The sequence below is a fragment of the Centropristis striata genome, chromosome 18 (assembly GCF_030273125.1).
Source record: "Centropristis striata isolate RG_2023a ecotype Rhode Island chromosome 18, C.striata_1.0, whole genome shotgun sequence".
Taxonomy (NCBI): Eukaryota; Metazoa; Chordata; class Actinopteri; order Perciformes; family Serranidae; genus Centropristis; species Centropristis striata.
In genome coordinates, this window is record NC_081534.1 from 8,873,773 (window position 1) to 8,899,411 (window position 25,639).

Genomic DNA, 25,639 nt, shown 5'->3' on the forward strand with positions numbered 1-25,639 from the left:
TGGAAGTGTAACAATATTTTTTGGTTAATTCTGAAACTGCAGCATTTATACCTAGACTGATGGTATTTCATGGGAAACACTGGATTAGTCATTTTTTGTATTGCAGTAAAAAGATTGTATGATGTGTTAGGTTGGACACTAACCTTGCCCCATTGCCACATAAAATTCATCTGTAGCCACCAAATATCCCCTGTATTAGCCCCCTTTGGCCACAACGATTTATCAGGTCTCTCTTGAGAATGAGACCAGAGGACGTAGGGTCCCATAAGCTCAATAACACTATCTGAAATACCGCATTTGTTACCATGTTTCCATGGAAATCATGCTGCTGCACTTCATAATCTGTTTGAGTTGTGATCCGCAGCTGCAATTCATCCATTTTGTTGTCCAGAGACCAGACATTTACAAAAAACAAGAAGACAAAGAGTTCCGTTTTAAATAATATTTTCACTATTTTTTTGTCTTTTCATTATTGAAGTGTGACAGTTAAGAAAGGCTGTGATAAGTTTTCTGTATTGTTTTGACATAGGTTTACATTCGAGCCGCCAAATGCCCCGTGGAATGATTATCGTCTATCCCTGAAAAATACTGTGCACTCCTATCAAGTGTGTGTGTCATTCTATGTTTCATAGACCTTAAATACACCTACAACTGTTAAGCTTTTCATGCTCAACGTTGGAAGTGTTTGTGGATCACTCTTAAAAATATTGCTCATGCATGAAAGTGTGTTTCAGTCCTGTTTAGTTTTGCTCTACTTTACTCGTTCTACTTTTCTTTTAGTCACAGTTCATTCCCCTAAGCAACATGGAGGCAATGTCACAACAATAATGCTCTCTTTTTTTAGATTTTTAGATTTTGTTTGCATGCACAACTCCTTTTCTCGTGTATCTCGCGATTTCCCTCAGGATTATTTCTGGCATTTTCTTCTCGTCTTCATCACACGCCTGCAGTCTGCCACTCTCCCTCTCTCTACCCAGTAGGTTTGGCGTCCTCCTTGCCAGGCGTTCAACCAGAAGTGACAGCAGCTTTCATCACACACCTTCCCTTTTTCTTAACAGTAAACTAGTGAAGAACAAAGTGTGTATGTGTGTGTCCCCTCCAGGTTTCCACTCTGTCATATTCATGTGCTTCCCCTGTTTTAACGGACATCTCTGCTGTCACCATGGAAACGGATAGCTTTTAGACAAGGCCTTAGAGGCAGATTGTGATGTTGTGCATGAAATGGACTGTTAATTTTCACGCAAGACTGTTCAGTCTTTGTGTTGGTGTGTGTGTGAGTGCTTAGAAAGCAGATTGAGTCAGGTTATCACCTGTCTGTAATTCATTGATGCATGTAGCTAATTCAAGAGTCAAAGGGTAAGACAGAATAGTGATTTTACATTTTCTTTGCCTTTGATATGATGGTTTATACTATATAATGGTAGAAATGTGTCTCTCTGTAGAAATTTGGCAATACGGTTTCCACCGGGGGCTTTTTTGGATAGTATTCTTGCATGATTTTGTGATCTTGGAAATAATACTGTCTTACAAGGTAACATGATTTGGGCAGACATGGAGAAGAGTAAAGTTGTAAATCGATAGTACGAGGAGTCGTCATGGTAAACTCAAAATCTGTACACTAAAACTTCAGATGTTGTTATTATTAAGAAACTTAAAGCCTGATAGTCTTTTATTTTTAACTCGAGGGTTGTCTTATGTGAGTCAGTTGTTTATGTTGAAGATCTAAATAAAAGAGGAAAATAACTACAGTCATGGCCAAAAATATTGGCACCCCTGCACTTCTGCCAGATAATGCACCGCTTCTCCCAGACAATTGTTGCAATTACAAATGCTTTGGTGTTCACATGTTTATTGCTTTTGTTTGTCATTCTGGGAGAACGTCCTGTGGACAGATAAGACCAAAGTAGAGCTTTTTGGTAAAGCACATCATTGTACTGTTTACAGAAAATGAAAAGATGAGGCCTTCAAAGAAAAGAACACGGTCCCTACGGTCAAACATGGTGGAGGTTCACAGATGTTTTGGGGTTGCTTTGCTGCTTCTGGCACTGGATGCCTTGACTGTGTGCATGGCATCATGAAATCTGAAGACTACCAGAGAATTTTGGGGTGCAATGTAGGGCCCAGTGTCAAAAAGCTGGGTCTCCATCAGAGGTCATGGCTCTTCCAGCAGGACAATGACACAAAGCACACTTCAAAAGCACCCAGAAATGGTTGAAGATAAGCACTGGAGGGTTCTGAAGTGTCCAGCAATGAGTCCAGATCTAAATCTCATAGAAGACCTGTGGAGAGATCTTAAAACAGCAGAAGAGGGAGAAGGCACCCTTCAAATCTGAGACCTGGAGCAGTTGGCAAAAGAAGAGTGGTCCAAAATTCCAGTAGAAAGCTGTAAGAAACTCATTGATGGTTACAGGAAATGATTGATTTCAGTTATTTTTTCCAAAGGATGTGCTACCAAATATTAAGATGAGGGTGCCAATAATTTTGTCCAGTCCATTTTTGAAGTTCTGTGTGGAATGATCAGATTTGGCTTTTTTTTCTCTGCTTTTCTTGTGTTGTTCCAATGCAAACAAAAGAAATAAACATGTGAATAACAAAGCATTTGCAATTGCAACAATTTTCTGGGAGAAATGGTGCATTATCTGACAGAAGTGCAGGGGTGCCAATATTTTTGGCCATGACTGTAAATGTGATGAAGTGCAGTACGGTTATTGTATACCACGTCTTGGTTGAATTTACAGAACAATTACTGTATTGTGATGCAGACCATTACCTTAAAATAAAATTGTATATACCATGGTAGAAGATTTTGGTCACATTTCCATTTCCTAATAATAGATTCATTAGAAACATTTTTTAAATAGTTAAATTCATTAAATTAGCCAAAGGTTTAAATGCATCACCTCTCTTAGCAATACATTGTGCATGAAAAATCAACCTCCAACTATCATTGTATTGTTTAATAACTCCGAATGGGACTTCATTTATTTTTTGGCGTGTTATTCCTGTGGGGTCACTGGAAAATTCCATTCTGGCTCTTGATTGATGTTTCCTGAAAAACATGTTTATTTTTTAGGAGTCTGCACGCATCTCCCTCCTCTCCGTCTGGCTCCACCACCTGCTGAGTGATTGACAGATTTACTGACTACTAAACTGACTGATTCATCTGCTTACTGTCTGGTTAAATGTGTGGATAGTTTGCTGAAAGGCTGGCTCATTGGAATAACTAACTGACTAAATGAAGGGCTGGATGGATGACTGCTTGCCTGGCTAATGGCTCTTTCTTTAATCTGGAACAAAGTCTGCAGGCTAATTTCATAAATGGACTTCCTGGTAATTGAATTAATCAAATTTACTTTCATTTTGTAAGTGAGCCAGCTGCCTTGTGACACCTGTTTGTCTGGCTGACAGAGGGGAAACCCAAAATCCAGATATGTGTCTTTCAGCGGAAAGAGGAAGCAGAGAAATAAAAGGGAGAAAGGTAGTGAGAAAGGAAAAAAGGGAAGAAGGGGAAAATAGTATGTGGATAAAGAAGTTGACATGCAGAAAAAGAGAGAAGTTGGATGAATAATGAGTGAAGTGGGTGTGATGGTGAAGTGTCTGCTCTCATCAGCGCTCAGTCTGTGCTGTCCACATGGTGTTTTGGCAAGTGTGTGTGTCTAAGAGGTCCAGAAGGGACACGTGAAGTGTGTGTGTGTAGACGTAGCATAATGCTGAGGTGAAGTCCGCTCATGTGTCAGACCACGGGGAGTCACCACACACTACCATGCCCTTATAAGGAGAGTGTCTAGTGTCCCTGTGGGTCCATCCATCCATCCATCCATCCATCCATCCACAGCATCCACCTCTTTTTCCTTCGCTCTGTTGCCATGCAGGTTCTCCAGAGGAGGGATGGGGGTCAGCATAGACAGATGAGGACTATGTACTGTGACAGATGGGACTCTCAGTCTTCAGACTCTCACATCATATGTACTTCTGTATTTATGCTTCTAAAGATTGAAGATTACACGATTTGTATTTCTCAGCATTAGGGCTTCCATCCCGATTATTGGTAATTTCATATCTTAACAGTATATATCACGATATAGCATGTGTTCTGATAATTCAATAAATAAACAATCTATATGAAATAACCACATGGTATATCCTATTCTTGTGTACGGCACACTCTATTCAGAATTGTAGAGACTAAGGGGGCTTTGGTTTTTGCTGGTGTCAAACGAGCTGTGGTGCAGACCAAGAACTGAACTCTGGTCTGCTAAAAAAAAATGGTGGTCGCTTCCAATTGCACCGGAGTTCAGTTCGCTGCAGGTGAGAATGCAGTCTGGACCAAAGGAAGGAGGCCAACCAAAAGAGTGCATTCTTGTTTGAATTTTGGCACAAATTTAAGAATCAACATCAGGCTTGAGAAATGTCTCGTGGACAGATGTGGTGTAATATTGAAGGAAATCAAACCAAGCAAATGAAAACTGCAACAAATTTTCAACTTCACTACTAAGTCGTGATTCTCATGTGCATCTTTTTTTTTTCACCCACTATACACATCACTGTAACAAAACTGAGCCTTATTGCTGCTACTTATTCCTTTCCAGTCAAGCCTGTACATAATTTAAAACCTTTGTTGTAGCTCACTGTATTACTATGCACTGCCGCTCAGACTCCAGCACCAGTCTGGAGGGCATAATGATAGACTGCCCTGCTAATGATCTCCTCCATTGTTCAGCGAGATAAGATCTTCTGGACCAGCAGGTTTTGTCGGCCAGTTAGCTGCAAGTCTCTTTCCATATTATCTGGCCATGGAGTTTGCATACGTTATCTTTGTTATTGTTTACATCCCATCAGCTGCTGATGCTGATACAGACTCAACACCCAATTTCAAAGTCTTTTTTAAAATTATTATTACAAAAGGAATCCGAATTCTGAGCCAAACTGTGTATTTGGATAATCGTTACCCCCCATTTAACATATTAGCTTTATATAAACCTCAGCTTGGTTATAAATGTCCCATTGGGTGTGCACTACCATCATTTCTGACAGAATGTGACAGTGCCATCTATTTATTTTCTGCTCTCACCCTGGAGGGAGTTATAGTACAGTGAATCCCAGTGACCATTAGCAGCTGCAGCTTGTCACAGGACATTTAATACTCCAGTGAACATGCTGCAGACGGAGCCTTAATCAGCTTTATTTTTGACATAACAGACAAGAGTGTAGATTTCACTGTTGAATAATTCAGTGTGTGCTTTGTGGTGGGTAGGTCTATTTGTTTGTATGTGTAAGGAGAAAAGGGGAAGTTGGTTAAGTTGATCCTCGAGCTCTGTGATGCGCAGATGTTACACGCACATGGATGCAGACACACAAACACAGACATGTTTTTAAAATATTGTATGATTGTTTGTCTCTCCAGTGTCATATCTTTCTGCTGAGTAGATTATGTTTTTGATTTTAACATAAATTCCTTCTTTTCTCTTGTTTCAGAGACAAAGAGAAAGCGGATGATATAGACAGCAACCCAAAGTCCTCCACCAGAGAAGGTAAATGACACACACATACACTTAACAGTTTTTTGAGCTAGTGCAGTCATGTTTGAGTACAACCACACTCTAAGCTGCCACTGAGGCACATCAGCCCAGTAACAATGCTGTGGTTTAGATGATTACAGTGGGGATTAGCCTGCACTTGTTGAATTAAGCCCAAAACTTTCTCCCTCAAAGGCTGTTGAGCTGTTTGTCCTTAGGCTGTTAAGGAGAAAAACTGAACCGTAAGTCGATATTTTTCAGATAAGAGAAGGGAGAAGGGTTACAAAATTTTACATCTGATGCCTAGAAGATATCCACATCTAACTGTTTAGGTTTGCAATAAATGCCAACAGTTAGATTGCTTGTATTATATATGTGAAACGAGCAGAAATCTGAATGGTTATTGAGTTGTTTAAATGTCTGTAAATTTAAGCAACATTTAAGAAATGTTCATTATCAGTATTCAATAAAACTGTTGATGCCTTTCACAGACTCCTGCTACTTACTCTTTAGGTACTTAGCCAAATATGTAGAAGATTAAACATGATTCTTCAAATTATAAGCTCTTCTTAAGGACATAAATCCAACTTGGGGATAAAGAAGTTTCATAGGGGCTATGTCGTACTGGTATAGTAAAATTATTGTAAAGCCAGCAAAATAGAATAAGTTGTCCTGGGTGGATAAAAAAAAATAATTGCATGTTTTAGATAATTTACCCCTTTCATAAAACAAAAATGTGCTTTTAAGAGAACAACTGCAGGTATTTTCTGTTGGCAATGACAATAACTCAGCAAAGTTACTCACCAAAACGTATTGTCTGCATCTTCAAGGTGCAACTGACGTGGGGTGCTTTGGTTCCTCCGCTAGTTTCACTCAAGACAAGTTTTAAAGTGAAAATACTAGATGGCAGGGCCACACTTTGCAGCTGTCTTGCAATGTCCAGGGATAGTTTTGGCTTCTGGTCTATTTTCTCCATTAGAAGGAACATTTGAGAGATTCAGCCATACATGTTTGAGCCTCAGTCAGACCCAGACTGGGTAGAAGTCAGTTGGGAACCAAAATCTGTGACTAGCACCGTGTTAGTCGTTGAGAAACGTACAATATTATCTGCTAGGATGTTGGAGTGTGATTTAGCTCTCTGTACTTCTGTTTCTGCTGTGCACTGAAGGTTTCAAGTGTCTTTATCAGGCTTTTGACTGGCTTTATGGAGTTGTGACTAGGGCTGGGCGATATGGACCAAAAGTCATATCCCAATATAATCAGGCTGAATATCAACATATGATATATATCCCGATATTTTTTACCGCAAAGTGAGGGCAAATGTTCAGTCAAAGTCAAAGCCAAATATGACATGTCACAAGTAGTTTTATTGAAACCGTTTATTTAAGTGAACATAAATATTGTATTTTTTTTTTTTTAAATCATTGCTCCATAAAGTGCACATTTAAATTTAAAAAAAATCTTAAAAAAAAATAGCCTATGGAATTAAATAGGCCAATCTTTTTCTGAAATAAATATATTTATATGAGAAAAGAATGACTAACATTACAAAATAACTAAACATGACAAACCCTAGTAATGGCAGCATTTATATATAAAAAAGGAAAGAAAATAACTATCGATAAATGCGATATGGTCTAGTTCCATATCACATTTAAAAAAAAAAAAAAAATATATATATATATATATATATATAATTTTATTTTATTTTATTTTTTTTTAATATCGATATATATCGCCCAGCCCTAGTTTTGACATACCTAATCTAGCTTGCACTGATGTAGGAATGAACCTCAGATTTTAGTGAAGTGCACAGATAGCTCCACCTTTTAGTAGTGGAATGTGAAAAACACCTCTCTACTGAAAAATGGATACAAGTCAGTATCTAGGTCAAGGTCAGACATTTTCAGGTGCATAAACCTAAAAAACACATTTTTGAGTGAAGAAGATCTTTAGGCGTTTTCAAAAATAATATTTAAATCAGGATTTGTTTACGTCCATTTTTGCTAATTGCGGTCTTCTTCTTTATCACCTTTGCTTGGGTGTTGCCACTTTTCTTGGCGGTGCAGCTACCAACTGTCTGTCAGAAAAGTGTGAAACCAATCACAGGATATGATTGTGCAACTGTCGTATTTCCTTCTTTATAAATAAGGGCCCATTCATGAAACAACGCTGCTGCATAACGATATGATCAATCCAAAACTCCACAGGATACCTTTCATCAAATACTGGAAAAAAAGATCTCACTAATTGAAATAAATCCTCCTTTCTGGTATTTGATCATTTGGTTGCTTCTCTGTCCCTGTTGGTTGTAGATAAACAGCACAGACACTCCAGTATTAGATGTGAAAGTGCTTCTGACATCTTGTAATTGTTCTTCTCTACTTGTTTTCCACTGTTAATACAAGAGACAAATATTAGACCCAGCTCTAATACAAAATGCTAAATGAAATTCAGCACTCTACAAATGATTTGGTTTGTGTTTGCTCAGAGCATGAGCCTCTCCATAGAGGTTGTTTCAGACAGCAGGGAAGGCAATTTAAACGTGGCACTCATTTCAGTGCTCAGAGTGTGCTTTAATTATAAAGCACAAATAGCTTTGAGACTGCTGCACGGCTTCATAGGCACATTTTTAAAGCAAGAGGAATGTTTAAATTGAGGTTAAAGGCGGACAGTGGGGTGTTAGGGGAGTTTCTCTCAGTTTGTGTCAATAGGAACAACTTGTCCACTACACAACAGTAGTGGAAGGGCTTTGATTGTTGAAGGCAAAGGTTGACTGACAGGTCATTTAAATTTGGAGTCAAACAAATCTGAAGTTTGCTCTGACACATTTTTGACATCAGGATTTTGAACTTTTATTGAAAAGAATGGATTTGGTCATTTTTGTTCCATATAGTATTACTTCCATATAACTATTTTAGTTTTATATTTTTAAATTGGGAACTTCTCAGTAAAGGAAATATCTTTTGTCTCAGATGTATGCTTTTCAAATGGTTTGTTGTTTTTACTCAGCACATTCTTCACAAATGTTTCCCTTTTATATACTATGCGCTAATCCCCTTTAATATAACCCATGTCAGCTGATGGTAAATACTATGGGAAAGAGGAAAGTCAAAGTTTCCACACTTTCAGTCCAAGCCATATAGATAAGTGGTTGTGAAAGAGGAACCGTGCAGACGAGAAAATTCCCTGCGTAGTTTTTCCCTTCCCTGTCTGGCATTAAGATTGAAGCATAGAGAGTGTCATGTATCGGAGAACTGTTCATGGTTCTGTGAAGCCCAGCTGGTGCAAAATCTGATTTCTATTGGGCCGGTACAAAAACACTCATACATTTGTTGTAGTGGCAAACACCTCGGGTATGATGATGCAGGTTTAGTGAACATGGGATTCAACCTGCATCTCCTTGTCGCAGGTTAATGCCAAACACTGTAAATCATATTTAAAGACTTAATCCTGAAAGTGCAGTCCCATGCTGTTCACATCACTGTTAAACTACTGAATTACACAGAATTACATTACATAAGTATATAATGAAGTTAACTTTGAGGTCTCCCTGCCTGCTCTCATTCTCTCGCTCTTGCTTTATCAAGTCAGTATTTGAAAGTTGTTAATAGCATTAAATTAAATACCCATCCCATCTCCTGACCTGTGGTCAAGACCAGGTTTCTTTAGCTGGGTCAGGTGATGTATGCTGAACCATTCAGATGGAACTTCATTGTGGCTTTAACACTGGATGTTTTTGTTATGTTTTCCATGGAAATATGAAACCAATCTAGCAAATATTTATAAAACAAGTTTGTTTGTTTTTCAAAAGAAACAGAAATACAGAAGGCATTTAACAACCTTTCTGAAAAGTGAAGACCTGTTTCAACCTTGTCTGTCACAATGCAAAAATTAATCTTATCTCAGAAACATTAACAGGCTTGTCTTTTATTGTTTACTCCACCTTTTTGACATTTTATGACTAGAAAAGCACTTGCATAATTGGTAACACTAATCAATAGCTACTGTAAGTCAATCAGATGACGACAGTGAGTCTGTAGGGTTATGAAACTCCATTCCAACATAGGGTGCTGTCAATTATTAGATTGGACTAAAGGCCTTAAGATAACTCTTGCTCACCATACTTAAATGATGTCATAACAAAGGCCTTACTAATGTAAGGCTGGCTCTCCTGCTTAGGCCTGTCACCATAACAATTTTTTGGACAATATATTTTCCCAGAAACCATGACGATAAACGATAGGATTGTGGAGTACATCCACAGCAAGGGATTTTTAAATCTCAAGAATATTAAACATTGGAATTAAATGTGGAAAATAAATATTAAAATATCCTACATGAATAAAACATAAATAAATAAACTAGAGATAAATAGTATAATATTATATATTATGAATAATATAGAAACCGAAGATTTTTTTGCCAATTCCTACTGCCTGTCAAACATTTGCAGTATTACTGAAATAGCACAAAAAGTCTGTGTTATAATGTCCACTATAAGAGAGGCGTGGCTCCTTTAAGAGGCAGGGTAGTCAGTGTTTCACAGTAGCACAGTGCTTATAAGCTGCACTGTTGGCTCTGTAGCAGTACAGTGTGTATGTGCTAACAGGCTAACAGTTAGCTCTGTAGCAGTACAGTGTGTATGTGCTAACAGGCTAACAGTTAGCTCTGTAGCAGTACAGTGTGTATGTGCTGCAGCAGTATGTGTTCACTGAGCAAAGTCTGTTTGTTTACAACAAGCACCGGACACTCTGTGTACAGTTAGCGATGCCAGTTAATTTACAATTAGTGGCGGACACTTTGTGTACAGTTACCATGCCGGTTTGTTTACGATCAGCGGTGGACGATGTGCACAGTTAGCGATGGTGGCCACAGTTGTTGTGCTGCTGCTAAATTGAACAGTGACATCTGAAACATTCCCACACCACACTGGCTTTGGCACAAATTCCTTTTATTTCACCTAACTTTCTGGAGTTGTGCATCCTTCGGGAAACTTAACTTTAAGTAAAAGACTCACTATGATTCAGCTGGCTATCGTCAGCACTGTGTGTGTGAGCCGAGCCTCCCACACAGAGCAGGTTGACTGACAGGAGAGGGACAGAATCAGCCCGACTGGCAAAAATGTTGATGGCTTATGTAAATAACAATTATCGAGTCCACAAAAACTATCGTGTCCATTTTTATATATCGAACAACAAGTCGATATTATAATTATTGTGACAGGCCTATCCGTGCTCTGTATTTCAACATCAGACATGACACATGAGTTTGATACAAAGTGAAGTGACCTTCTCAATTGTACCCATGAGGCTACATCACATTGGTAACACACTGTCATTGATAAATATCTCTGATTATAATTCATTCTCATAGGGAAGTTACACAAGCAACTGGAACAGAAATTACTTTTCTCATTGCATTTGTTCATAAACCGTAAATATTAGAATAATCTTTTCTTCATTCTGTGATGCAGGTATGTACTGCAACGGCTTTAAAGTTTGAGTTTACAGTCTCATACAGATTGATCTGCCACGTCTTCCATGTTCATGTAGTTTAACATAATTCACCTCATTCAACTTCCCAACATGTAGCCATTTGCTTACTTTATCCAAATTGGTATGGCCCTCAGGGAGAAAATGTTGCCCACCCCTGATGATGGTTGCACTGACTCACTGTCTAGGCATACAACCCTGATTCCAAAGAAAGTTTGGACGCTGTGAAAAACTTAATTAAAAACAGAATGTATCTCTGTTTTCTTTACGTTTTTAGGCAATGTCCCTTTTTGGAATGGGGGTTTCGTCATGTTAAGCATGTTTCACCCAACCCACATAAAGAGGCTGACGGGGATTAAGTGCACTTAGACAAAAAAATTCTCATGATGCCACAATCAAAGCTTCATTTTTCCTACTTTAATTTACACATTTCTCTGAGTATACGTTATATGTTCAACTTGTCTGGAGCTTGTTTGTTTACCTCAGGGGGGATATAAAGCATGCACTTAATTGCTAGTTAACTTGACTGTGACAGGATGTTATCTGAAGCTTGAATGTGAATACACGTTGGCATGTTTTACTTGCTTAGCAGTGCAGAAACCTGATTGACAATAATAGTCTTTGTTTTTATTGTCTATGGCTTACACTTTCTTACCTCTCATTTGATAAATATCTTACTATCTTCCATGGGGCTTGGTTGATACATGTCAGGCAAAGTTGTATTTATTGTATCTAGATCTCTTTGCTTTTACTGCTTTTACTACTTTTACTTTATGTCGAGTCATTGCTTGCTGCTGTAGCAACAGTAGCCTTCACATACCAGAATGCAGTGCAGCTACATTTTGAGTGACATCACGGCAATCACAGACACTCCCTGACACAGTGTTCACAAACTAATTTGCCTGCTAGCTCTGGTAATGCGCACGCACAAACACACACACACACACTCACACACACATATCTATGACTCAAAGCCATAAACTTGCTCTCTGGGGGTTGTCAAAAGCAATGTTGGTTTTGTATAGGAAATAGCAAATTAATGACATCCAACAATACATGAAAGATTTTCCTTTAGGCAACTTTTTAAAAATTTCCCTAACATACTTTCTACAGTGAATGAAAATGCCCTGATTTAAAAGGCATGGAAAACCAACAATTGTATCAGTTGTCACTGGACTGTGTATTGTCACATGGTCTGAGGAAAGGCTTTAGATGTTAGTGAGATGTAGAACCAGCTGTTTTAGTGGTAGACTGGTACCTGAGGGCAGCATAACCAGGGTTTTGGCGTGAGATAAAGGCAAGTGAGTCTGCTGAGGATCTTGTCGTAGCCGCAGGACAAGGTTGGTCTAGAAAATTAAGGCTGTAGACTACTGCAGCATGTACCAACATGACATCATTTCAGTCCAACTTTAATCCCTGTTAGTGAACTGTAAATGTATTCCAACGCTGCCCCCTTCTGGTACAACCTTGTACTAAAACACCAGATTGAATCATGGCTACATGAAATTCATTATCAGACATATTTTTTAAGATTCATAATTTCTCCAGAATCGAATCAATTACTGCTGGAAATGTATTCACATTGTCACTTGTACGTATGAATTTATTAGCAGTGCAAGTTGAGGGATGAATACCATGATTTAAAAAAGTCAACAGCTTGCTGGAGGCTGTGCAGAGACATGCAGTGTGATTATCATGTGCAAGCTGCAGCACAGTGTCTCTTTTGTTGTCACTTAACACTATGACTTGTGAAGTTCAACAGAGGTTGGATCTCTGTGTGTGAGAAGAAAAGACTGTTCTCTGAAAGTTTCTTTGTACAATATAAATCTGACCCGTCATGTCTTTAATAGACTCTAAATAACAAATGTTTAAAGAATTTAAGTTTTTATAATTTTCAAATGACTTCTGAGGACTTTTGTTTCCCATCAAACATGAGCGAAACATCTAAGTTGAAGCTTTTAAACCCAGCAAGCTTGTACTGTGTCCATTAGCATCCCTATGATGTTTTGTGCTGTTCATGGCCTCATATTCTTTTCCTGTACGTTTAAGGCCTGCTGTGATTACAGAGTCTGTGACCACCCTCCACGGCTGAGGAGGTAGACTTTTCCCTGGAAATTGCTACCTACCTCCTTCTGCGTCCAATAAAACCTTTATGGAGTGTAACTGCCATTTAGGACCACATCCCTGTGTTTGGCCACGTGTAGAACGTCCTGAATCCAAAAGAGCAGAGAAACTGGTTCAGGGCCTCAGGAGTTTTGTCCAATGAAGGTGTGAGGAGTTATTGCTTTCTCAGCCTCTTTACTGACTGTGAAACACACACATATCAAACATATGAAGGCAAAGTAGTTTTCGAATAAATTCTGGTAGTGCGCCCTTATAAATACTATTTTAGATTCCTATTTGTTTTCCTTTTTATGAAGTTAGATCTATTTAAAACATTTTATTGTTTTAAAGAAAATTGAAGAGCTCAAATGATGAGTCGAGTAAACAATTAGTCGATCGACAGACAAATTGTGAGCAAAAACAAATCCTAAGTCCTAGTGAAGCAGCTTTGCAGCAGAAAAGGGAACTGTGTTGTACAAGTATTTCTCTTCCTTTCTGTTGCCCTACATATATTAGAGTCGTAGACTACTTTGAATAGAAAAATCTGGTAATGCTTGTGAAGAATTTGGTGATGGTTGAGTGCTTTGGTGGCAGGTGGCACCGTTGTAGGGTAGCCTCTGCCACCAGTATGAATGTGTTGGTGAATGGGTGAATGAGCACAGTCTGTAGCGTAGATCGCTTTGGATAAAAGCGCTATATAAGTGTAGTCCATTTACTTTGACCCATGGTTTACTATGAAGTCTGCAGAGGGTCAGATGGTTTTTGTTACATTTTATACATTTGGTCTGGTTGGTTTTAGCTTCCCATTGCATGTTAAAGAACTATACATGAAATACCTATGTCAAGTTGTCATCACAAGTGATGGGTTTGTAATCTCATATCTTTGTATCCTTTGTTTTGATGCATGTTGTCATTTTCTCACGCTATGACAACAGCCTAAACTTCCTGTAAATGCTGCACAATGAAGGTGGGCCTGCAATATTGTTGGGTCACAACAAACAGATCTAGAAATAAAGGGATGGTTTCTGCTCAGCTGCTCTTTGGGTGACCTCTGAACATTACCAAGGTGTTCTATAATTGACATGACCTGTTGATTTTTTTTTGAAGTGCAGATCTGATTTTACTGTTTGTTTTATACTCTAATGATGTGTCATAATTTGACCACATGCGTTCTCCTCTTCTTAGCCTCCTTGCATTAGGCACCAAAGTTCAGACCATCAAAAAAGAAAAATTGACATTGGAACGAACCAAACATGGCTTGGCTCATTCCAGAGTGAGACCACCTCTTTTCGTTAGACCAAAGTTTTGTTCGGACACATGTGTAATTTTGGTTTGGATCAAAATAAAAAGTCTGAAGGTCCAGGTCAACATCCAGATTAGCTTCACCAAACCAGGCTGCAACAGTAACTCTGCACCAGTTAGAACAAATAGATACAGCCTCTGTTGGATGTGAATGTCTCTGCTTTATCAAGTACTCATTGAATGTATGTTCTATAAAAATGTGTGTATTCATGTGTCTTTTTATGTTTTTCACCACTGTATTTTGACCATCAGGTTTGCTGGAATGGGTAACCTGCTAAAAGTCCTAACAAGGGAAATAGAGAACTATCCACACTTTTTCCTGGACTTTGAAAGTAAGTCTGGCAGACGAGTGGAACAAAGGGAGAGAGATGGATGGAGAGAGAGATGGGGAGGGGGGTTAGGTGCAACCAGCTCAGCTGTTTCCTTTCTGTCAGCAGGTCTCTGCTCCCAGTGACGAAGCCACCAAGGAGTCTGCTTATGCTCCTCTCTTTTTCTCCTTTGCCTTTCCCCCTCTTTTTTTCTCTCACTCGGTCATGACCTCCTGCTCTGCCATTTCTCCCAGCTTTGTTCAAGTAACTTATCGATGACTTTTTAACATCACACATACTTTTCCTCCTTTCTCTTTCTTTCTTTTTCTCTCTCTTGCAGAAACCAAATGGGGAATCTGTTAAAAGTGCTCACTTGCACAGAGCTTGAACAGGGGCCAAACTTTTTCCTTGACTTTGAAAGTGAGCACAGCTTATACCTGTCCTCCTGCTCAGCCAACCCCCCCTCCCTCTTAATCCCTAACTCATTTTCCTTCAACCTCTCTTTAGCTGCTCTAACTGGTCAGGGGTCAGCCTATTCAGCTATTCAATTGTCAACCATCCTCCTTTGCATTTTTTATAATTCATGATAGATTTCAGTATGCTTTTAAAGTCCATTCATTCCCTTGTCAAGTTGAAGAAGAATGGAGCTGACCCTTGACCTTTTCCGCCTGCTTTTACTAACTTATCTGCATGCATGCCCCTGTATGTGCACTTATTTTAAGACACATTTGATACATGCATATGTGACATAATGTAATAAGTACTAGCACATTATTAGGTTATTTTTATAGTATATATTAAACATTTAGCCTTAGTTCTCTTCCTGCATAATCCTGTTTAATGTAGTTATTATTTTTGTTATATAATCAGTGGTTAATGTATGACTGCTGTTATGATAGAAACATCACATGAGAGCAGTAAAATATTAAATCAACTACATTACTGCTCTGCTTCCCAATGTTCCCATAAAATAGACAAATTAATTTAATTTTAAGGTGGAAAATAAATGTGCTTTGGCATTTTTCTAAAGCCTCCTACAGAAAAAGAAACAATACGCCTCCACAGTGGCATTTCAGCCTCTCTCACAATGTAGCCAACCTCAGGCTTTGTTTATTCAGCAAAGAGGAAATGATGGGAGTGGAGGGGTTTTGAAATGCAAAACAGACCCCAGACAGAGTTTTAATGTCACTGATGCTCTATATTTAGAGCTGTTCTTCCCTCTGTGGTCATGATAGCCAAAGCTCTTTACCTAAGAATGTGTAATTTCCTGCAGAAGCCATCTAATTATTTATTGTATTTTAGACCTTACATTGTCTCCCACAATATTAAAATATGTCCCGAACAGTGAAGCAAACCATACTAGTGGGAGATATATGAGCTCTGCAGAACAATGCAAATTATTTATGTTCTTATCAAGAGACATATTCAATGTATTGTTGTTGTAACCATACAGGAAGCATGAAACAATCAGGCATGGCAGAGTGCAGTAGAATTCTGTTAATTTCAATTATAGACTTCCAAGATATACACACACAAACATGTAAAATGCCATTAATTTATATTTTATTATAGTTTCATATATATGTATACATACATATGTATACATATATATGTAATGTACGTTAAAAACGTCCGTTTATGTTTTGCAAGTCTCTCTAACCAGGTTCTGCTGTACCTCCATGTCTATCCAATAGCTTGCCCTATAAACAACCTGAAACAATATTTCACTGTAGTAGAACAGCACATACTGTACACCTCCATGCTAGTTCTTAAACAGTCAGCATCCAGTTATTGCTGCCTTTAAAGGCACTCCAAATTTCTGATGTTTTATTTTTTGTGTGCTAAGCAGTCATGGCCAAATTAAGCTTCATGAACCATTTTCTTTTCCACTGATGGCACTATTTGTTCAACAAAGGATTCAAAGCACACTTTATTGCCATTCCATGAGCCTTTTTCTTTTAATCAGTAGTGCCATCTAGTGAGGTCAGCAAATACACCTAATAGTTCAAGAAGCATCATTTGAACATAAGTAGTTAACAGAGAAGTGTGACTTCTTTGAAGTTAAAGGAACAGTTCACCAAAAAATACATATTTATATACAGTCATGGGAAAATTATTAGACCACCCTTGCTTTCTACAATATATTGTTCATTTTAATGTCCAGTACAACTTAAGGTACATTTGTTTGGACACATATAATGATAACAACCAAAATGGCTCATTATAGTTTAATTTAAGAGCTGATATCTAGTCATTATTATCAAGAAAACTATGGAAAATGTCTAGATATCAGCTCTTAAATTAAACTCCTATGAGCTATTTTTTTTGGTATCATTATAGTTATCCAAACAAATGTACCTTTGGTTGTACCAGGCATTAAAATGAACAAAAAGGGTGTTCTAATAATTTTTTCCATGACTATATGTATTTTTGCTTTTGGGGTGAACTGTCACTTTAAGACAGGATACAGTAAATGCATCCAACTCCAGTGTGTTGTTCAGATCCATTGTGGATACTTGATTATGAGACTGGTGTGGAGCCATTCAGTCTACAGTAGAGTGCTTTCATTCTTCTATAGACAGTGTAGTTGACACATAACCTTTGGAGTTTGTATTTCAAATTAAAGGCATCACTCTGGCTGCACATTTTGGTGACTGACTGTTGAAGGACTCGTGGATACACTATACATGTTAAAAGTTAAAACTGTTTACTGCAGTGAAATAATGCTTCTAGCTTGACCGTTAATCGGGCTGAATGTTTTTGTACTCATCAATCATCACAAAGAAATAAAGAAACTTGATGAGTTTAAGTGACAAAAACACTCGGCACACATTTCCCCAGTGAGTGTCCATCATGATTAAAAACACTGTTTTTAATTAAAGCCCTTTCACATCAAGTCACAGTGTAAAGTTTAGATGAGAAATTTAGAGATCAATTTTAAATCTGCTAAAAATGTCAATTCACTTCACAAGTTGATTCTTGATGTGAAAAGGCAAGAATGATCAGTTTTGAGATATGTTTGTATTTAAATGGACTACTGTAGCTATGCTAAGTATTGTACGTGTGCATGTGCTCCCGTGTGTATATGTATACACATTGACGCATGTGCTTTGTGTGTCAGATGCACAGCCGACAGAAGGAGAGCGTGAAGTGTGGAACCAGGTGAACTCGGTCCTGCAGGACTCTGAGAACATCCTGTCAGGCCTGCAGGCGTACAAAGGAGCAGGCCAGGAGATCAGAGATGTGAGGAACACACACAGTAACAAAAACATCTGTCAATCTTGCACACAAACACATGAAAGTTTGTTTCTTTCCATTTAAGAGTATCCAGTAATTAAGAGGCGTATACATGTAAAATCTGAACTGTTTGTAGTTCAGAGGAGCAAGAAGCAGCTGAATTAACATTTGTAGTGCCCCTGGTTCATGAGCTTTATGATTATTATGGCCCTTATCAGGATTTTTTTCTGACATGTCCTGCTGTTTTTTTTGTTTTGTTTTTTATTCTTCCCAGGCAATTCAAAACCCCAGCGACTTCATGCTGCAGGAGCGAGCCTGGAACTCAGTCTGCCCGCTGGTCATCAAACTCAAGAAGTTCTACAGCTTCTCTCTCAGACTAGGTATGGTCACAGTTTTAACAGAATATCGCCTTTGTTTTTCTGTTGGCAGGAATTTTAATTCAATCAGTTTTGAATGCGTTAGTCACTTTCTTGGTTGAATAAAAGGTCCAAACACATACACAACTGCATTATTCCGTTTGTTAGCCGCGAGCTGACATTAGCTTTTAAAGTTGTTTTTAATTACAAACTGTGACTAACTGTTTTGAATAACTTCCTGTCACTAAGTGCATGCAGCTTTCAAAATAAGAGCAGTGTCGACCACAGACTTTACAAGACTGTCAAAATAAGATGCCTTAAATAAAATATACAAGACCCCTTATTCACCTTTGAAATAATTCTTAAAATATGCAATCATTAAGATCAGTGTATATGATGGAATAGTGGCATTAGAATGTGTGAAAGGCCAACAAATTTGGGCTTTTATGGAGAAAAGATTCTCCGGGAGCAATGCCCCGGACCCCCCTAGCCAGCTATTTTTCCACATATCCTGGTAGAAAGCATGTTGACAGCAATTAAAAATGACACAGTAGGATAACAAAGATTCTAAAATAAGGTATCTCCCGACTGTGGAAAATGTGATGTTAACACTATTATTTGATATTTTCTTGTTTCATTTGGTAAAGTAATTATCCAAGTTACATGAAAATGTACCTTATATGCAGAAGTCAAGGCAAAACATCTGTCAGTATTCCCAATTTCAACTCCAGACGACCCATCATTCCTTACCACAGAGGTCAAAGCAGGTCATTTTATACAGTGAGATTTCACTGCATGAGAAAAATGTAATGGCTTTTGCCTCAAATTGCATGAGATTAGCATAGAGTGGGCCTAATTTTAGAGCAATATTTAGCCTCCTTCCTGAGTATAATCAGTGTAGTGATAAAACTGAGCCCGCTACAGCCTCTAAAGACAGCTGGCTGAGGAGGAGTGGAAGGTGTTAAAATGAAAGTTATACACAAGTGTAATACAAGTGATATCATGAAATTTGTGTAAAGGAAACATGTGGCTTGAGAAACAAAATTAGTAAAATATACAGCTTGTGTCTCTTCTTTAACCTCCTGTGACCCTGCATCCTCATATGTGGACATTACACACAATACATCAGTCAGTGTAAAAATCAGATGGCAGCATCTTGGTAAAGTCAATCAACAGCTTATCCACAGAAAAAAATTGGACCAGGTACAAAACCTGATCAGATTCTATGGTTAAAACTTGTTTATTTGTGATAAATAAGGTTTGTAGATTGATATTCTGTACAAATTTCACTATTTTTTAGCAACAGCAACAAGCTACGACGCTGCTAATCAGGAAGTACTCATTTGAGAATGAATAGCCTTTTTCTGTTGTTCTTCCAAAGAGAGGGTGTAAATGTAAGAAAATAAACAGTTTTATGCACTGGTGAATTAATTGTGTAAGATAATAAAATAAACGCACTATTTATTCCAAAAACGACTTCCTGTTCAAAGACAATTCTTAGTTTTTGTACTTATCAGGTCCTACTAATCCTAAATATCTAGGAGAAACTAACAATACTTGCCAAACAAAAACTTGGGTCTCAGGAGGTTAAAGCTGTGGACGCCTGAGATTCTGACCTGGAGCAGAGACCTGGCCATCACAGAAACTGATGTCTTGTTCTGCTGTCGGTGTGTGTGTGTCTGTGTGTGTCTGTGTGTCTGTGTGTAGAGGAGGCTCTGCAGAGTCTGCTGGAGTGCCTGACATGTCCGCCCTTCACGCCCACTCAGCACCTGGAGAGGGAGCAGGCGCTGGCCAAACAGTTTGCTGAGATCCTCCACTTCACTCTGCGCTTTGATGAGCTCAAGGTCTGCTGGGAGCGCACACACACACGCACACACACACACACAGTTTCAGTTACTCTTCCCTCATAAACTTGGCTCAGTGCCACACACAGAAGTACACATGAAATGATATGAAATGATGTGTTGTTTACTGTTTTAGTGGTTCTAATAGTTCTAAATAGTAGTTCTAAATGTATTTCTGTCCAAGCTTTGACTGTTTTCTTGTTTTCCTCTTAGATGAGAATTCCTGCCATCCAGAATGACTTCAGCTACTACAGAAGAACCATCAGTCGAAACCGCATAAACAACATGAATGTGAGTTGTCCACAAGTTGGTATATTAGTTTAAATTTGCATTAGCTGCCAGACAGTTTTATTCTCTTTGTTCTCAAATCTATGTGTTTATATCTTAGAGCACTCTTTGATATTTCTGTTAAATATGTACATGGTATTTTGTATTATGTGTGAAAAGGTTAGAACTACTCAATACGATAAACATGGGAGAGATGATGGTGCACTGGAAAATGGAAAAAGTGAGAAAATGAACCCTCCTACGTCAACACCTCTTGTTTATCTGTGTTGTTTGTTTGTGCACCCACAGTTGGACATTGAGAGTGAAGTGAACAACGAGATGGCCAACAGGATGTCTCTGTTCTACGCCGAGGCCACGCCCATGCTGAAAACACTCAGCAACGCAACCACAAACTTTGTGACAGAGGTGAGAATACTCAGACTGCAGCACAGTCGGTGTGGGGAAGGTTTGGTGTTGTTTCTAAATCTATCAGGCTTTCAAGGGAAACTAACATTTGTTGCATCCATTGTCATCATGCTGTGGCTGAGAAAAAGAGATGAGAATGTAACGAAGAAATATTATCTTTACTACATCAAAAAGTACTAAATAAACTCTTTAAAAATACTAAAATACAAAAGAAATATTGTATCACTTTGGCATGAGTAAATCTGAGCTCCTGACAGGAATATTTTATTTGTCAAACACGAGAGACTCAAAATCACATAAAAAATCAACATAAAGATGATGATGAATTAAGAAATAAAGCTTTGTGAATATGACATTTCATTCTTTTATTCTATGTCACAAACACGCCATATTGTAACATAGGGCGGGTTGATATATCAATATAAAAAATATATCTATATATATATATAGATATATTTTAAATGTGATATGGAATTGGATCATATCGCATACATTGATATAGTTCTTTTTTTTTTTTCTTCTTCTTTTTTTTATATATAAATGCTGCCCTTACTAGGGTTTGTCATATTTAGTTATTTTGTAATGTTGGTTATTCTTTTCTCATATAAATATAATTATTTCAGATTAAGATTGGCCTATTTAATTCATAGGCTATTCTTTTTTTAAGATATTATTTTATTTAAATGTGCACTTTATGGACCTTTGATTTTTTTTTTTTTTTTTAAAGGTAACCCTGTTGTTATACAGTATTTATGTTCACTTAAATAAACGGTTTCAATAAAACTACTTGTGACATGTCATATTTGGCTTTGACTTTGACTGAACATTTTCTCTCACTTTGCGATAAAAATATCGGGATATATATCGTATATCGATATTCAGTCTAAATATATCGGGAAATGACTTTTGGTCCATATCGCCCAGCACTATTGTAACAAGTCATGTTAATTTCTTTCACAATTTTAATAATCATAGGAATCAATAAATTCTCATTGTTGTATATGTGTTGTCTTGTTTGCCTTTAGAACAAGACTCTTCCACTGGAGAACACAACAGACTGTCTCAGCACCATGGCCAGCGTCTGTAAGGTCATGCTGGAGACACCGTGAGTCTTCAGGCTTTGATACACACACCTTTTCATACTTACATTCTAGTGTGTCTTTTGGGAAAAATAAATAAATAACAAATCAAAATGTATATTCTCTCAGCAACAGGTCATGTCCTGTGATGGAGACTTGTGTTGATACAACAGCTGTCAGATTATTTTACCATCATTTCTTGCCTCATAGAATTATTTTCCCATCATTTCTTGCCTCATAGGCTGTCTGCATTAAATGAGACTTACAAGTTGAGTCCTTGAATCTCAAGACAACACATTACCAATCCGTTAAAAGCTCTTGGATTTGATGCCTGTTTATTGTTTTTACCCATCTAGATTTACACACTTAAACAGGTCACAGTCATTTACAAAGTCTCGTGGCTAGTTTGTGCACATTCATTCGTGCAAAGAGTGTCATAACCCTCTTACTCTCTCCTCTTCCTCCCTCTCTTTCTGTGAGTTTAGGGAATATTCGAGTCGTTTCAGCAGTGAGGACACGCTCTTGTTTTGCATGAGGGTCATGGTCGGAGTCATCATTCTTTATGACCATGTCCACCCCAACGGAGCCTTCAACAAGTCCTCCAAGATAGACGTAAGACACACACACACACACACACACACACACACAATTTAATTGATGTAGCCGCATCACCGTGGATCTGTTTAGTGATGCAGCTCTGTTCTTCTCCTCTCAGATGAAAGGCTGCATAAAAGTCCTGAAGGAGCAGCCGGCAGACAACGTAGAAGGCCTTCTGAACGCCCTCAAGTAGGTTCACTCTGTCTGTCTGTGTTTCTGTTGGTTCAGATCACACAATGTCTGAAAAACACATTTATTTATTTATCCTGCACAGGATCTTATGTAAAGTGGTGTCTTTCAGTCAGTGTTGCATTTTCTATGTATTCCAGTTGCTTAAAGGAAATCTACCAGCCGCTTTGTGTTTTACTGACAAGATCATTCTGAGGAAAACATTAGCAGACATATTTTTAACTACAAAAACCTAACAGGACTGTACTAAATATTTTACTTTCGAAGCTTCTGTTTCGAATGAAGCTTCAAATGTCTCATCAGTTTTTATGATGTCATCACCTTCAAAAAACAAATCCTGGGTTTGTGTGAAGTGGATAATTGGATCAAATGAGTGTTGATGGTGAGTGGCTGTCACCACAGTGAGTGAGGGGCAGCTCACAGAAAGACCAGGAGTCTCCATTAACCAGTTAACATCCAGTAAATAAGTTCAAAACACATAAAGAGCCGGATATCTGTGTGATTTTTAAACAGCTGTCTGAGCCCATTACGCTTTATGTAACACAATGGCAGAGTCAGTGTGGATCACACCAGAGGACGTATAAATGAGCCGCTCATGTCTCCCTGACAACGTGTTTGAAAACAGACATACACTGCCAACATAAAGTAGTCAAATAAATAAAAAAAGTCAGTCAAATACACACACGTAAGCAGAAATGAGTCAGTGGTGGTGTAGTGGTTCACATTCTTGCCTCACAGCAGGAGGGTCACAGGTTTGAATCCAGCTTGTAGCTCTTTGCATGTTGTCACTGTGTCAGCGTGGTTTCTCTCCGGCTCCTCCAGCTTCCTTCCAAAGACCAAAAACATGCAGCTTACAGGAGCATCTCAATAAATTAGAATATGATGGTAACGTCCATTTCCAGTAGTTTAAATCAAACAGCTCCAACCAAGTATTGAGTCAGATAGATGACATACTTTTCAGAGGCCAACATTTCCATAATAAAAATACTTTTTAAAATTGGTCTTTTGTAATATTCATTTTTTTGAGACACTGAATTTTAGGTCTTCATTAAATGTAAGCTTTTGTCATGATAATTAAAATTAATTAAGTAAATTAAGACATGAAATGTTTCATTCTGTGTGAAATGGATCTATATAATGTGTTATTTCCACTTTTTGAATTGAATTACTGGCATAAATAAACTTTTCTATGATATTCTGATTTATTGAGATGCACCTGTAAATTTAACAGTGACTCTAAATTGCCCATAGGAGTGAATGAGAGACAGGAGACCTGTCCAGCGTGTAGTTTGGATAAGCAGTTAAGGCTAGTGAATAAATGAAGAAGAGATGTCTGATAGTGTTGTTTAAAGTCACCCTCTAATGTTTGTTTTCTCCTCAGATTCACCACAAAACACCTGAACGACGAGTCCACTCCGAAGAACATCCGGACGATGCTCCAGTAATGTTTGTTCTTTTTTTATATAAACAGATATGAAGAGGATCAATGCTCTGACCTCAAATAAGATGTATATGTTTACATTATTTAAAAAGACTCGATGTTAATACTTGTGTGTATTTGCATAGTCATTCCCTCCAAGCTATTGAAACCTGCAGAACATGTACCTTCTACTTTGCAAAAAACAATATGAAAGCATCACATGAATTGCCTCTACTGTCAACGACTGTCAAAGCACAAGTGATGGAAACCGATCAGCCTTATATTAATGAGCTTTGCAAGCAGCACTTGGAAAAATGTTCTTCATCAAATCTTCTCAATCTTTTATTTGACAATGGAATCAGTTTAGTGTACAGCTTTTAGTCCAATCCAACATGTTTCCAAGCAAAATTAATCTTTTTTTGGAGGTGAACATTTTAAATTGTGACAAAGGTTCTCGTTCATATCACAATGACAGATTTTGTGTCTGATGTATTTAAACAAGTGAAGTTATTTCTGTCTTTTCACATGACAGAATATGAAATCAATCAATGTTAAGGTGGACATTAGTGTTGCAGTGAAGGGCTGAATATTGAGAGCAGATGAGGGATTGATTGGTTTGATGTACGTATTGCTAAAAGCATTTGAGTGTTTTCTGTTTTTATAGTCAGCTGTTGTATTTGTCTGTTCTCTTCAAACTCCAATCTTGTGCAACTATTGAAATAAATCCACTGTGAACATAAAACTTACTTTGCACATCCAGTAAGATCTAGTATGTCAAGGTTTGCTTTAACTTCGAGGTTTGCTCTGATAATGAAACAGGAAATCAAATCAACCCACCAAATGTTTTATTTAATTGTGTTTTGGTGATGCTCTGAATGATGGTTGCTATGTTTTAAGTGACTTACTTTGTGGTTTTTGTATGAAGTAGAAAATGCATTTTTCTATAACAAAGGCCAAAAAACTTTCCCAATAAATAATATGTGCTTCTTAACTGAACCCGTTTTAAAAAAATAATGTTTCCATTCTCTTTGAAAAACTCACTTTAACACTCTGGCTTTATTCCCATATGGGTTAAAGGAATGATTCACTTTGTCTCTACAGGTGAAAAATGGACCACTAATGCTTCCGTATGGAAGTCCTGGGAAGCAAATGTGAGAAAATAAACTGGTCTTAAATTTTCCTAGTCTGATCCGTTTATGATTTAAATCAAACGATTTTCCAGTGTAATCTTCCAAGTTCCATTTTAAGAAATCTGTGAAATATAGATTTGTTTATTTTTTTGCCATGTTACAAAATGTTCCCCATGATGATTTTTGCTAGTGTTTCTTGATGTAATACTCATTTTGGCCACTAGAGGCGAAGGCGCACCACTCCTCCATGTTCTAAACAGGACTATACCATAGACTGTATAAATAATAGTGTAAAATGACTATACATTTCCTCTCACAAGGTCTTGTGGCCAAATGAGTATAACATCAACAAACACTTGGAAAAAAATAT

At 37.8% G+C, this 25,639-nt stretch overlaps 1 protein-coding gene across 2 annotated transcripts in view; it reads left to right on the forward strand.

Moving 5' to 3' along the window:
• The window catches only part of fam49a (family with sequence similarity 49 member A), a 43,623-nt gene extending 18,305 nt beyond the window's left edge, over nt 1–25,318 (forward strand). Inside the window, exons 2-12 of one of the 2 annotated variants that reach the window (XM_059356314.1) lie at nt 5,476–5,531; nt 15,065–15,144; nt 17,846–17,967; nt 18,236–18,341; nt 20,025–20,161; nt 20,375–20,452; nt 20,738–20,854; nt 21,880–21,959; nt 22,419–22,545; nt 22,649–22,719; nt 24,101–25,318. In XM_059356314.1, coding sequence (XP_059212297.1) covers nt 15,072–15,144; nt 17,846–17,967; nt 18,236–18,341; nt 20,025–20,161; nt 20,375–20,452; nt 20,738–20,854; nt 21,880–21,959; nt 22,419–22,545; nt 22,649–22,719; nt 24,101–24,164 — 975 coding nt within the window. In that variant the 5' untranslated portion in view covers nt 5,476–5,531; nt 15,065–15,071 and the 3' untranslated portion in view covers nt 24,165–25,318. Of the gene's footprint in view, nt 1–5,475; nt 5,532–14,668; nt 14,749–15,064; nt 15,145–17,845; nt 17,968–18,235; nt 18,342–20,024; nt 20,162–20,374; nt 20,453–20,737; nt 20,855–21,879; nt 21,960–22,418; nt 22,546–22,648; nt 22,720–24,100 lie in introns of both variants that reach the window. The other variant, XM_059356315.1, reaches the window with a different exon arrangement.
• Nucleotides 25,319–25,639: the final 321 nt, after the last annotated feature.